General features: G+C 46.4%; 1 protein-coding gene across 15 annotated transcripts in view; it reads left to right on the top strand.

Annotated features, from left to right (window-relative positions):
• The window catches only part of LOC108165524 (supervillin), a 136,273-nt gene that overhangs the window by 76,147 nt on the left and 45,258 nt on the right, over positions 1-14,868 (top strand). For 10 of the 15 annotated variants that reach the window (XM_033387886.1, XM_017301580.2, XM_033387887.1 and 7 more), the window contains 5 exons: positions 1,179-1,645; positions 5,657-6,196; positions 6,449-6,906; positions 6,976-7,075; positions 7,621-9,316. In XM_033387886.1, coding sequence (XP_033243777.1) covers positions 1,179-1,645; positions 5,657-6,196; positions 6,449-6,906; positions 6,976-7,075; positions 7,621-9,316 — 3,261 coding nt within the window. Of the gene's footprint in view, positions 1-1,178; positions 1,646-5,656; positions 6,197-6,448; positions 6,907-6,975; positions 7,076-7,620; positions 9,317-11,408; positions 11,648-14,868 lie in introns of those variants that run through there. The other 5 variants (XM_017301581.2, XM_017301591.2, XM_017301590.2 and 2 more) reach the window with 3 other exon arrangements.

Genomic DNA, 14,868 nt, shown 5'->3' with positions numbered 1-14,868 from the left:
GCCGTGTATTGCGCTCTTGATTGAATGTCGCCGCGCCAGCGACAGACAAGCTGCAAAATATTTCACTCTCTCGCTAAGCAGAGTGCAATGTCAGATGCGATGCCAGATGAGGAAGCGGACAGAGCGGCGGCCCAGAGTCTGCTCTGCTGAATGTATATCTTTTACATGGCAAATGTGTCTTTGAGATACATTCGGCCTACACTGGGAGAAAATATAGAATATACAAGAGAATAGTAAAAGACACATTATTTCTAGGATACTATCCATAAAGTATCTTTGAGCTACATGGCCTCAAAATGTATCTTTCAACTAGAAAACACAAGCAAAGAATTTCAATATATTTTCTTTATACAAAAATAGTATCTTTTAGCTGAAAAATCAACCAAACGATGCATTTTTCTGCAGATACTTTTCTTTTTTAATGGGAAATGGCACATATTTTGTGCGCAGTGTAGAATCTCCTGCCTTTTGCGCATGCGTGCAATCTATAACAATAAAAAACTTGTTACGCTTTGTTCTTTGAGAAAGATACAACAAGCAAAGTATCTGTCAGATACAGAGATACTCCACAGTACTCTCACAGATGCGACGGCGGCGACTACCTGGTGCCGCCACGGTGCCACGATGCCACCAACCCAACAGATGTGCGAATTTCGAGATACTTTTTTTCGCCTCGTCTCGTTTTCGGTTTTCGTTTTCGGTTTTTGAGTGATTTCTGTGTGTTTCGCTTGCGAGTGACTTTGTTGCTGGAATTTACCTTTGCCTTTGCCTTAACGCTTACGCTTACCTTTCCGTTTGGTCTCTTTGTATCTCAAAGATACCCAAAACGAAAAACAACAACAACAGCGAACGAAGCAGCGCTCAAAGTCGTGTATCTCTGTATCTGTATCTGTATCTGTCTGTGTCTGCTGGGTTTCTACTGTGTTTGCTGGAGTGCCCCTCGGCAGTTGTTGAGCGTGTCTGCTGTGTGCCGCATCTAGCGGATCCACCAAAAGTATCTCGCGCTAACGAAAAGATACAGAATATTTACATTTACCGCCTGCCGCGTGTGTGCCGCTCTCTTCCGTGTAACTAATTTTGTTCTTTCTGATTAACTGAAATGGATACAAACGCTTCTTGTTTCTTGCCACTGAACGAACTAATGTGCCTCCCTCTCGCCCTCCTCCGCCCTTCTGCAGATTCATAACGCGCACCACACGCTCCCACAGTCGCCAGGGATCCACTGGTGGCCATCACTCATCGCCACCGCCACCGTTGACGCTGCTATCCTCCGCCTCCGCGGGCGCCATCGGAACCACCGCCGCCGCTGGCTACCACAGCGACTCTTCCTACAGTTCGCCCTCTCCCACCAGGCGACGGAACAAACCCTCGATCGGAGCCCTGTCCACGGATCCCCAGTCCTCGGCGAATGGCAATAGTTCTGCTTATGAAACGGCAGCCACCACTGTGATGACACACGGACCAGCAGTGAAGGCGCCTCCTCCTCAGCATCGTGATCAGCAGCAGCAGCCGCCGCCGCCGCTTGCCCCCGTTGAAGTTCCTAAGGCGGAGCCCAAGCCTCAACCTACAACCGAGACGTCCATCATCGCCGCCACAGCCACAGCCACAGCCCCAGCAGTCGCAGTCGCATCTGTCGGCAACTCAGGTGAGTCGACAACTCCTTCAGTGGCATGCAACGACATGTCCCTGTCTGTCTCGCTCTCTCTCTCTCTCTCTATCTCTATCTCTCTGTTTGTGTTGTTTGTGTGTCGTGTTGCCTGTTTCACGTTTCAAGTTTCCATTGTCCTTGTGTTGTGTCCTTGATGTCTTTTCGTTCATTGAGAGCGTTCGTCCTTGCTGCTCACTGATCTGCGCTTCCTCCTGAGATGCGAATGATGCTTCTGCCTAACACTCTTCATCGAGATACAACTCTTTTTCGCTTCTGACTAACACTTGCGCCTTGAGATACATCTCTTTCCAAAAACTATATGGCTTATACTCACATGCTACCCGTAGATTCCGCTGCTCTCTTGCTGCTTCTAGTGCTTTATTCATTCATCTTTCAGGTTCATTCAATCGATACTCTTGAAGAACTACCTCTCCTTTAGGCGTTTAGGCGTTGCCATTCATCTTTTTGAATCTTTGAGAGCTTTGAGGATCGTTTTGTGGATATTTTGCTCTTTTACTGCTTCACTTTGAACTCTATCGAGACGATTCCCCTTCTATGGCTCGCTTGGTGATCTCCTAAGGAGATCATACAGAGATCTTTCGAGCAGATCGCCCTGCATCTGCTCTTCCTTCTCCTTCCTTCCTCATTTTGAGGATTCCTGCTTCAATTGTTACCCGAGTAGATCCTCCATCGATCTACGAAATTCCTGAACCCTTTTAGTAGATCATTTAATGATGATTCTCCTGGCAGATTCCATTACTTTTGTACATGAGAAGGGTATTCTATGCCCCTTCTTGTGCAATTACCTCTTTCTATTGTTTTTCATTAGATCATCAAGTGATCTGCAGCGTAGGAGTATTCCCTTCAAGAAAGGCCTTAACCCTTCATTCTTTCGATTCCCAAACTCGTGGAAGATCTTCGTTTTGCAGTTACCCTTTCAGCTGATCTTTTATTGCCGTCTTTCTGCTGATCTTCCCATCAGGCGAGGGATCCTCTCAGGAATCCACATCCTGTTGCCTATTCCCTTGATCACTTCGCGGTCTCGCACTTTCCCCCTCTACCTTCTACCCTTCTACGATTGTGAAGCCAATTACAATATCATTAATGGATTCTTGTTGTGGCCGCTAAAACTTTCCCACTAAAATGTGTTTGGTAATTAGCCCGCCCCATGCCACAGCGCAGCAGCCCTGAGCAGCACTCATTTCTGCACAGAAAATTAGTTTAACGAAAATACCGAAAAACTTCCATCATCAGCGGAGAGCCGAGAGACCCCAGAGTTTGTCTCGTTTTTACTTTTATTTTTGTTTGCTGTTTTTGTTGTTGATGTTGTTGTTTCTTCTTATTTAGCGCTACACTTAAAAGCAATTTAAACGAAATTAGATTTTTGTCGGCTTGCCAATCAAGCGTCGAGTCGAGTCGAAAACGTTTTCTAGACACAAAATGTTAATTTGTATCTGTATCTATGCTCTATGTCTATCGCTCGAAGAGACCTTCGGACATTTACTCGTAAATCCAATTGCAATTGAGACTTAAATCAATTCCAGACTCGAATCAATTTCCAAATCGCCTTTGGACTGTCAGAAAAACGTCTAAAAACTCAAAACACAAAAATTATATAAAATTTGCACAATTTTTAACGATATTATGACTTCGAATTTCTCAAGAGTTTTTGCTCCTTTTTTTCTGTGTATGTATAAATGAATAAAATTGTTTGTCATTAAATAAGATTGAGACCCCCAAACCCCAAAGCCCAACCGCCAAACGCCAAACCCAAGCAGAGACTTCACGCAACTTTTAGGCAAATGAAAGATGCCATAAAATTGCTAATAGACGAAGACTCCACGAATATCTACCGAAAAAAAAAGCAAAGCCCAAAACCCAAACAACAAACCCCATCGGATCCAGCGAGCGGTGTGTGCCCAATTTTTTGTTATTTTTGTTATTTTTTATTGCTTATCAATTCGGGATTTCATTCATTCATCGATCGTTGGATTCGTTTGAAATCAGGTTTATTATCAAGAAAAAGGTTTTCATAGATATTTTTGACAGACCCCAGACCCGGAGCCTCTTCCTCTCCCTCTCTTTCTCTTTCTGCCTCCCTCGTAACGGGTGTTTGCATGGGTTGAGAAAGTCTTTCCATCCGAAACAGAGCTGCCCAAAAGATTGTGGGAATTGATCTACCAAGAAGCTGTCGAAGATCAGTGACATAGATTCACCCCAATGGGCGGCAGAAAAATCGTTTGAATATGCGTATCTCTGGATATTCTGGATCCATGGATGATCACAGAAAAACTGCGCAAAAAAGATCTTAGGAATCTGAGGATCGAATGACAAAAAAAAATAATTAGCATTTTAATTATCGCATATTCCCTTCTAAATGCATTCGTTCTTCTATGACTGCCTCGGATCGTGCCTCTGAAAGGGTTGAGGAGCTGCAGAGATCGATGGAGGATCGACTGGAGGGTAGAGTAGGGCGTTAGAGTTTAATATCTTTCCAATTGAAATGCCACACACAGAACGAGCGATCTGTCCCATAAATAAACACACAGCTTCTCCCCGATCGATGTTGGATGATCGATCTCTTGTTGAGATCTTTCATTTCCCTATCAATTGTTGTTTTCCAGGCCTTTTGTTTTCGTTGTTTCTTTTGTTTGTGGCTTGCGGTATTGATTTCAATATTTACCAATTTGGCAATTTCTGTTCATGGAATTAATTTGATTTTTGTTCGTGGAGGGGCAGCCCTCCCGGATGGCGGATCTAAAAGGCGAATGCTCTCGCCGAGTGCCCTGGAAAGTTTAGAGAGCGTTCAGTGATCTTTGACAGGCAGACAGACGGACGGACGGACGGAATGGATGACAGACAGATGGCGACTGACAGACAGTCAGAAGGCAATGAACGGAGGACGGACGGGATGATCATTATTTGCTGCTGCTGGTAAAAGATGATTCGCTTAAATTTCGCGGCGCCCTCTCTTCTGTCTCTCTGTTTTTCGGTCTTTGGAGATTACGAAAGCGTTTTCGTTCGTTGGATTACATAAGCCACAAAAAACACAACGAAACGATGGTGGGGATGGGAGGTTCAAATGAGGTTGCTTTCACATGAGTGTAGATTCTTGTGATTCTTGCGATTCTTGGGATCGAGATGTGCGAAATTCCATAGAAAATATTTCCATTGCCCTCTGGGTACGGCGGGGACATTCTCATGTGATTCTTGTTTGTTTTTGCTGAATGAAATTCAATCTTTCAGCAATATTTTTGGCATTAAATCTAATAGGTTTTGCTCCAGCATTTGACGATCATTTGTATGGGTTTATTTTTCAGAAATTATTCGTAATCATTGTCAGAGTTCCTCTCATATATCATCATCAAATGGTTTGCTAATGAAGCTTTGATCACCTCTCCGTCTCACGAGGCCCTCAGGCCCCAAACCTATCGACCAGAAATGATAGATTTCTTTTGGTTTTAATGCTTTTCTTTTGTCACACAAAACTTTCGCAAGTATTTCCCATCACTTTTTCCACTTTTTCTCTCGTCAGTCATCGATTAATTTCCGAAACTCGAACACAGACCTTTGATGAGGGTTTTACGATGTCTTTTTCCATAGCTAGACACAAATTCGATTTAAATCGAATAGCCATAAGAGAAAATATCGATTTTGTGTTGTTTTTCCGCATTTAAGTTCCTGCTTTTTCTTCGTTTAAGTCAAAGTTTTTCATGCTTGAAACCCTTTCAAAGCCTTACACATATGATGTGCAGCTTCCATTGAAGCGATCTTCAGGCTTGTACGAACTTTTTGGCCCCTGAAAGACAGCTTTTCTTTCGGTTTTTTCCCCCTGTAATTTCTTGTCATCGATCAATCTTTTTGGATATCAAGCATTATGCAATCGAAAATACAACAGCAACAACAACAACAACAACAATATCAGCAGATCACAACAGAAATCCCACATGCTTTAATGTCTCCACGCATTTACCCCCTCAAAAAACACATGCAACATGCAACATGTAGCAGCAGCAGCAGCAACAGCAACAACAAGCAGCAGCCGCAACAGCAGGGGAAAAGCTCCCACCAAATGCAGCCTTAATTGCGCCTACATACACAACAACAACTGTAACTGCAACTGCAACTGCAACTGCCACTGCAGCAAAGGCCAGTGCCACAGCAACAGCAACAGCAACAACAACACTAATCTGCAACTGCCACAGAAACGAGGCAACAACACCACGCCCATGCCGCCCCTAGCTAATGCCAACAAAGCGCCGTTAATTGTGCTGAAAGCAGCGGCAGCAGCGGCAGCGACAACAACGACAGGAGGAGGTGCCACAGCTGTTGCCTCCGCCTCCGCCTCTGCCACGAGTTCTCCCATTAAACGTCGCAAGAATCCCCCCACAATTTCCCCTTTGAGCTTGGGCTTGGGCTTGGAGACGGCCGGAGGCAGTGGCGGTGGCGGTGGCGGCAGCTGCTGCTCTTCGTCCACATCCACATCGCCCCAATCCTCGCCAGCGGTGCGTCAAACCAAAGCCAGTCGCCTGCGTGCCGCAGCGCTCGGTGAGTGTCTCTCCCTCTCTATCTATCTCCCTCTCTTTGGTTCTCTCTATGCCACACACCTGATATCAGATTGGTTCAAGGGTTTATCTTTCTTCAAAAATGTATCTAACACCCTTCTGCTATCCTTCGTTCCGTGTTCTTTGTGTATGTGTGTGTGTGTATGTACAACGAATGTAAGCCAAAGCTCCTTTTCATCACATTTCCAATTGTCTCCCCTCCCACACACAAATCTCCTCTTGGCCCCCCCCGCAGACAAAAAGAAGGAAGAGGAGCATCAGCGCCAGCGCTATAGTTCGCCCTGTTCCCCAAGGAACACGGGCGGTGCAGCAGCCGGTGGTCGCTCGCCAAGTCGTCGCCTCAGCAGCTCCGAGATTTCACCTAAATCTTCCGTCATCTGTGGCTTCAACTCGGAGCCAGCAGCAGTTGGAGCGGCTGGAGCAGCAGGACAGTCCAAGCAGCGATCCTCATCCCAACCGGCGGACACGCCACCCACACAGCGAAAACAGAACCTGGTGGCCGTCGGCAGTGGCCTCTCCATGAAGCAGAACCTCAGCGAACTGCACTTTACGGCCTCGTCCGATTGCACCCTCAAGATGCGGCCACGCAGCAGCACATTGTGCACCGAGCAGACGGACACGCAGAACGGGGCACGCGATCATCTGAATCTGGCCAACTTGCAGCTGAGTCCCGTGCAAAAGCACAAGCGAACGGTGAGTGCTCAGTGATGAGATCTTTGTGGCATGCCCTAAAAACTAATCTTTCGTTTACCCCTCCTTCAGCCGGAAAGCTCCCCTCGTCGTCTGGGAGATCGCGATAAGTCGGCGAAACGTAAATCAAATTTGAATCGTTCATTGACAGAGGAAGCCACCAAGGATGGCGGTAAGTGGAGTGGCACACACAAACGGATGGATGGATGCAGCCACAGATGAGGCAGCAGCAGCAGCAGCAGCAGCGGATGGGAGGCAGCATCATTGAGCAGGGCATCCAAATTTGGGTTTGGTTTTGCCTTCAAGCTTGAATGCATCGAATGGAACTGCAGAAAGGTTTCCAGTTTCCACGCGATAGACACGACCTCTTCGCAGCCGTCAGTCAATCTTCGAACGTCATGGGGCATCAACCACACGGCGGTTACTCCTTGCAACACTTCCATTTCCATCATTTCGTACTCCGCGAGGAGAGCTTTTCCTTAGCCTCCGCCTCCGCCACCGCCACCGCGTCCGCCTCCACCATTTCCATACGAAAAACCTGTGTAAAATATGTCCAAGTCCGCCACCAAATGCTGTTGCCCCACCACCGTCCACAAATGCTGTTGTTGCCCCGCCACCGCTCACTGTTATGCACGTGTCCGCCCAAGTGTCCTGTGAAATTTGAACCCCTTCGATGCCTTTCGAACCTGCCACTAATCCGCTGATCTTCCCTTGCAGATGAGGCAGACGCCTCGAATCGCCGCCGACGTCGTCGTGAACTGGGAATGGCACGTCCTTTGGTCCCTGGAGAGGATGACACCCTCAGGGATCTGCTCTCCCAGTCGCCGGTGAAGAGCTCCTGCAGCGAATCGACTGTGGCCTCGAAGTCGGAAACGTTCCGTCCACCGGCATGCCTCTACCCTGGACTGCGCCATCCCGAGGTGGCTGTGCGCACGATGACGGCTGTGTTGCCTACGCCACGACCACTGCATGCCCTGCAGCCGGCCGCGAAGACTGTTTCGCAGAAATTCAATGAGCGAACCCGTGCGGATCTCGCGGAGATTAAGAAGATTGTGGATCAATCGGAGGAGGTGCAGCAGCCGCAGCCGCAGCCGCAACCGCAGCCGCAGCAGCCAGAGGAGATGGCAAGCCAGAAAATGTCTGCTGCAGCAATTCTGCGACGCAAGAGCTCGGATGAGGCAGGAGTCACAGGAGGAGCAGCGGCCACCGGTGCACAGAGCTCTCCCCCGGCACCAAACCAGATTGTTTCCATTCTCAAGAAAAAGGAACAGGCCTTTGGGGACTGCAACTCGAGTGCCTCGAGCAACGCCTCCCCAGTGACGTTCTCCTCGAGCGTGATGGATCCACCGCTGGCGGGGACCGCCCGCAGCAAGCGTCAGGGGATCCTGAAGAAGCGCTCCAGCCTAGACGAGTCGCGCTACTACTCCCGGTCCCATTCCCCGGATGAGCGGAGCATACTGATCAAATCCGCCAGGCGGAACTCCCTCGAGGAAGCAGGCACGGGACTGAGTCCCGCCCAGAGCCATGGGATCCTGAAGCAGAGCAGCTACGACAGCAGCAAGAGCGATGGCTGCCCCTCGGCGACGGAGAGTCAGCCGCATAGCATCCTGAAGAAGAAGGACTCGCTGTCGACGCCCTCAGACGGGGGATGCCACAAGCATGTGTCCATCTCCCAAGCCGTGACACTGGCAGCCGCTGAACTGGCGGCCCATCACGACGGCTACTTCGGGCTGGAGGATGCAGCAGGGGAGGGCGAGTGGCATGATATCAGACCCATTCTGAAGCAGGAGAGCACCTCCAGCGAGGAGGCAGCTCGTCCCCCGAAGCCCATACTGAAGAAGAAGTCGTTTGGGGAGGCGGATGAGCACGAGGCGATTCGACCGATACTAAAGTCCTCCCGCAAGAGCAGTCGCGAGGAGTTCGATCTGAGCGGATTGGATCACGATGGAGGCACCGATTCGCCCATTCATCCCATACTGAAAACCGATTCGCCCTCCAAGCGGCGCTCCCTGGGCTCCTCCTACGACCAGGACTCCCCGAGCCTCCTAAAGCGTCGCACCCGCTCGCTGGAGCGCCAGGATGCCCCGCCCGTCATGGATTTGGCCGCAGCACTCGATGCCATCTCCACATCGCAGGCGGCAGCTGCTCCCACCAGCAGCACCCCCGTCGACTTTGTCACCACTCCGGCGAGTATATCCGTGGCGGAGAGGATTAAGCGCATGGAGATGCTCGCGACACCGACCTCCCGCCTGGCGGGGGGCATCAACAGCAGCTGGGAGTCGCCGCTACAGCAAACACCAGAAGCTGAAGAGGGATGCCCTGTCCCGCGTCTGCTGAAGCCCAGTGTCCTGCGAAGGGATCTGCAGAGGGAGCGATACAAAACGCAGCCGGTTACGAGCGAGGAGAAGAGCTTGTAAGTCCAACAGATAGATTATTTTCGTGTGCCAATCTCTCCCTGTATCTATATCTGTATCCGTAATTCCACATTGCGTATACGCATCGTGCGGCTGGCAGGCAGGCTGTCAAACTGTCACACGATGTCACCGCTTCACGCTTCGATGGCCCAAAGAATTCCAGCAGCGGCATGGAATCATGGCTATTTTTGGTCCGAATGTGCGACATTCCTCCCTCTCTCTCGCTTTTCCCCATGGCATGGAAATACATGGAAAGTTGCGGAGTTATTGCCCCCTGATTCAGGGTCACACCGAAACTCCCCTCTCTAGTCATTGCTTCTGTATAATTATATCTATATTTTGTTCTGCTCAATTGTATTTTTGTGGCCACACATCGCTGACCCCTTAGATGATGATATGTTTTCCATATTTCCAGCGAAATGGCCAGCAAATTGCCACGAACTCTGTTTCTGTTTTCCCAAAACAAAACACAACGAAGTCCCGCCAGGGCCTGGCCTCAATTCGTATTTGCCATCATATATTCATTTGCCGTAAATTCACTTTTCTTTGCTTATTCTGTTATTTTTTTATTACCTCTTACCTATTTTTTGTCACTTAAGCAGCTTATTGCTTGCCTAATTACCTGTGCAGGTACCCCCATCTCTCTCCCTCTACCTCCCTCCCCCCCTCTGTGCAACAATTGAGGCCAACAAGAACACGCGAGTGCCCGCAAAAAATAAAAAAATCAAAATAAAGGTTAGTAATGGTTTGGTGATTAGAGAAGGTCGATTGCCTTACGAGGCAGGGCTAGCGGTAGGGGTATACGAGAGGGCGTTAGGAAAGGGGTACACGAGAGAGCAGTTCAGAGAGAGTGCTGGATAATACCAGAGGGCTCTAGAGAGTAAGAAAATAATCCAGGTTCCTCTATTTCCATTGATAGAATACTTTTCCACCTTCGATGATCATTTTGGTACTACATGTGACATTCATACAGTTTTTAGACGATCAAGAAAGATGATTTCTCAGGCCTCTCTGTTATGCAGGTTCTTTGAATGTAAAGATTGCCATTTTAAGATCATTCTTTAACGGAGAAACGACTTCCTACCTTTTTATGTATGATCCTTTTGAGATCTGCTTCACTTGCCCATAAATCATTTGAAGATCTATATTTGAAAACACTTTAAGATTATCAAAGCATAGGATTTTCGTTGAGAGATCCTACCACTTCGATTAATGGTGACCCTCTTGGATTCCAGGATCACTGGCACTTCAACATCAATGTAGAATTTCCATAAAAGATCTACCTCTTTTTCAGCCTAAGGTCTCGATTTAAGATTAGTTCCTTCCTGCCTATCACGCCACCTCTATCTATCATTCGCCACCTTTTAGTGGCTCTTCCTGCCCATCAGTCTCCAGCTATTAGCCCGACTGTCATTCAACAAATTCTCACCTCCGACGACTGTCAATTTCTGCGAATTTTGCAAAGGTTTGGCCGGCCAATGTCAAGCGTCGTAAACCTAGTTTTTAGCCACTAAAAGCATTTTAGAATCAGTCAAAAAAATACTAGAATAGACACCCCGCCCGTCCGCCCCTCCCTCCCCCCCTTAACTCTACAAAGTTCGAGTTTTAACTGTGTTTTTATGTCAGCATTTTATGTGCGCTGCTGTGCTCCACGAGTGAGTGTTCCATAGAGTTCTTTTTGTTTTTTTCGGGGCTTTTGTTCCGCCTGGCACGGCACTCCCTTTCCTAAAAAAAAGACCCACCGACAAGAACAGAACAATAAGTTCTTGTGGAATCCCTACCGCCCCCCCTGCCCCCCTGCCTCCCTCCTATCCGTTCCCTTCCGCAGTGCCATTGTTTTTCACACTCTTCGCCGCCTGTCACATTTGCATTCAGCGAACGGTATTGTCAATATCTTTTCGCACACATTCGAGGCTTTGTGGCGTGTAATTTATGCTGCCCATATAGCCATATGCCCCATAGAACGAACAGAACCCCCCCACAACAAAACACGGCACAAGCGTTGCTTGCATTTCAGTTGGTTGCAGCGCTCGAACGCGTTCAGAAGATACTCGTATCTGGGGGTCTGTTCCGTACCGTTCCGTACTGTTCCGTTCCGTTCTGTTCTGTTGGGGGGTGTGCGTCATAACCATATATCTGTCCACACGAGTACGAGCAAGGGGAGGAGTACGAGCACTCTGTCGGGAAGCAATCACCGCCAATCACCTAGATTGAAGAGGACTCTAACCAAAACGAAAACATAAAAGGGTTTGTCCTTGGTCCTTGTGTTCCATGTTGTTGTTGCAGCGACGTCAGAGTAAAAAAATGTTTGAGGCGTATATCAGAAAACGGTAAATGGAAAAGCCCTCCTCCCCTTTTACCACTCCACCAAATCGAAGGAAAAACTATCAAAAACTGTCAAAAATCAAACGAAAAACCTGTCAATAATTGCCGGCACTCGGACATTTTTTTGTGGTGTGCCAGAGAGAGAGAGAGAGCGAATATTTGTGGTCCAATTAAATCGATATACTTGTCGTAGTGGCTGCCATGGCATGTCCAATTCAATGTTATGTATCTGTATCTTTCGTAATCTTTTGATAAGATAAGCGAACAATCGACACAACTTAGTCAGCGGGGGTGACTTTAGCCCCGAACCCTATCACTATGTAGAATCAATCTAGAATACATTTTATGGTTGCTTAAAATTGGCTAAGAATGCACGCTCCAAATAAATAGCCAAAGAAATGATAAGGCTGAAGGGTTTTAGAAGTTTTCAGTCTTATCTGCTCTTCGATCAAGTGAGGATTCACTCGTATAATTGCTCTACCGCTGAAGTATCTTAAAACCCATCGATATTCAAGACGTTGAAGTGAGTGACTCAAATTTTCCAAAAGAATGTGCAATGAGATTTCTAATAACAATTCAAGTATCAGGGATCATCAGAAATACTTCTTGATAGATAGCGTAAAGGCCCAAAGAGCCGCCTCAGTACAGCTATAGCCATATCTGCCATATTTTCCATAAGTGTTCTCGATTGAGGGTACAAAACCCCACAGTAGGATCATCAGGAGTGCCTTTGGACAGATAGCTCGTCAAGGTTCTGGGAGTACCTTTTCGTAGATACAGTCCTGCGAGTAGACCTCCAATAGTTACCCTTTCTTAGAGGATCATTAACCCCAACGGCAGCACACTTTGACATCATCTATCTATAGACATTACAGGCTCCATATATCTGCCAAAAATCGTACCATATTTTTCCATAAATAGCTCTTCCATGTCGCACTTTTTCAACATCAGTCGGTGGCCCATTCACAGAGCGAAATGTTCCTAAAAATAATATTCAAAAAAGAGCAACAATGTTCTCTCCACAAAGCGGCTTCTCCTCTCTTTTCTTGTTGAGAAAATAGCCAGAGCAAAAGAAAAATCAGAGAAAATCCACTAAAGAAAAGGAAGGAAAATACCAGACCAAAATAAATATAAAGCGCAGCAATAAAAAGAAAACGAGGAAAACCAAAAGAAAAAGAAAAACAAAAGCTGAAAATAATTTAAATTTGCTAGCAGCGACGTCGACAGCGCCGTCGACTCTGCACCACTGTGCAGCACCACCCAACCAATCGCCGCACCACTCAACCGCTGGCCGGATCCGCCGGTCGCCTCTGCTCTGCCGCTCAGCCGCTCTGCTCTTCCGCTGCTGCGATCGTCAGCGGCAGCAGCGGCGTTGGCGGCGTCTCCCATTTGTTTTTACAATTTTTTCGCTCAGTCGCTCGCGATCGCTTTTTCAATTTTCACGTACGCCGCCGTCGAACACAGCGCCAAAATAAAATATATATTTTTTTTTTTTTCTAACGGAAGAGAGAGAGAGAGTGAAGGAAATTGAGAATATAAAATAGTGATTGAAACAGGGAGAAAATTGTGAAAAAAAACATAATAAGTGATCCAATCACTAGCCAAAGAGTGTGCCAAACCCGTCTCAAATAAAGCTCAAATTCCTTGAAAAGTACCAGAATTAATAGTGATTGAAACGCTTCACAAATGAGTGATTCTGGATAACTAGTAAAGAAAAGATTAAAATTGATTGAATCCCTTCAAAAAAAAAAGCAGAGTGTAAAGAGTGCTCCAAACGTATGTCACAAAAGAGCATAGATAGTTATTGAAGATCTCCACCAAAGAGAGCATAAGTAGTGATCAAATTTATCAACGAAGAGAGTACTACTATTAAAGTAATCAAAGTTCTCATCAAAAAGAGAATAAATAGTGGAATGAATAGGTGGAAAAGAAATCGAAACTACCACTCATAACTGATAAAACAAAATCGCCGCGCGGGTCGGTTCGGTCTGGTCGGTTTCCTTATCAGGTGGAAGGTGGAAAGTGGAAGGTACGAGCAGAAGGAGAAGTAGAAGTAAGAACAAGAAGGCAGAATGAAATGGTATATGTGTAGTCGTAGATTTGTGTGTATGTCTGTTCAAAGAAAAACCACGTTCCCATACCATCAAAATGTCTTTGCCAGTTGCCGGTTGACGGTCAGAACCCATTCGAGTGACATTCCTCGCGACACTTACCGCGTGTTTTGTAAACTGGAAAGAGGTTTGGGGGAATATCTTTGAATATCAATGGAAATCACTGGATTGTATGAAATTGTATGGAAATGTTTAGCATGAAAATCACTGAATAAATTATGGAGTGGATATGTGTGCCATGAGAGTGGAAAATGGATGTGGAAATGGGAGATTTTTCGAGCATCTCTTTTGTAATGTGCTATAAATAAATTCCATGGAAATGTGCAGCCATTTTCAAGTGCCAAGAAGTGAAAACCCGCTGCCAAGTGTGCAAAAATGTTTGTTAAAATCACGAAATGGCAACAATGACATTGCCATCATAAAAAGAAATAATTTGTGGAAAATATTATACATATACAGATACGTGTTTGCGGCTAAAAGATAGATGTATTTTGTAGCTTACGTTTTTCCCTCATTTTCGTGATTAGATCATTCGTACAATCATCATTTGGTTTTTTGTTAGAATATCTGCAACTGTTGCCCCTAATCATGGGCCATAAATATTATTTTGAAATTATAGTTCTCTTACTTCCCTGTGTTTGCTTTTTCTCCCATGAATCCTCTCTTCTGTGCACTCTTTTTGGTTGGTTTCTGCCGCTCTCTTCTTTCTCTGCTCTCTTTTTCATTTGAAAATCCAATTAGCTTAGTTTTTTCTATTTATTTTAGTTGTTTATTTATAGTTTTCCCTCTGCCTTCCTTCATTCGCATCGCCTGGAAAATGCAAACAAATATTGGAATTGGGAAAACTTGAACAAGTTGTAGGTGAAACGACTAAAAATAGCAGGGAATGCGGTAGGAAAAAGGCAGAATATATGTGGCATATGTGGCAATGTGGAGTGTGGCAAGACACTGGAGATTATCTTGTGAAATTTTTGAATTTCTTTAGCGGCTCTTCTGGTTTGTGTGCGTCTTTGCACCTTATCATCAATTCAATTACCTTTCACTGCTGGCTTTTCCCTGGCTAATTCTTGGGGCCATCGCTGAGCGCATAAACTTTTACCTTCACTTCGGTTCGG

The sequence above is a fragment of the Drosophila miranda genome, chromosome XR (assembly GCF_003369915.1).
Source record: "Drosophila miranda strain MSH22 chromosome XR, D.miranda_PacBio2.1, whole genome shotgun sequence".
Taxonomy (NCBI): Eukaryota; Metazoa; Arthropoda; class Insecta; order Diptera; family Drosophilidae; genus Drosophila; species Drosophila miranda.
The sequence above is the reverse complement of the archived record's forward strand: the minus strand, read 5'-3'. Positions and strand labels throughout refer to the sequence as shown.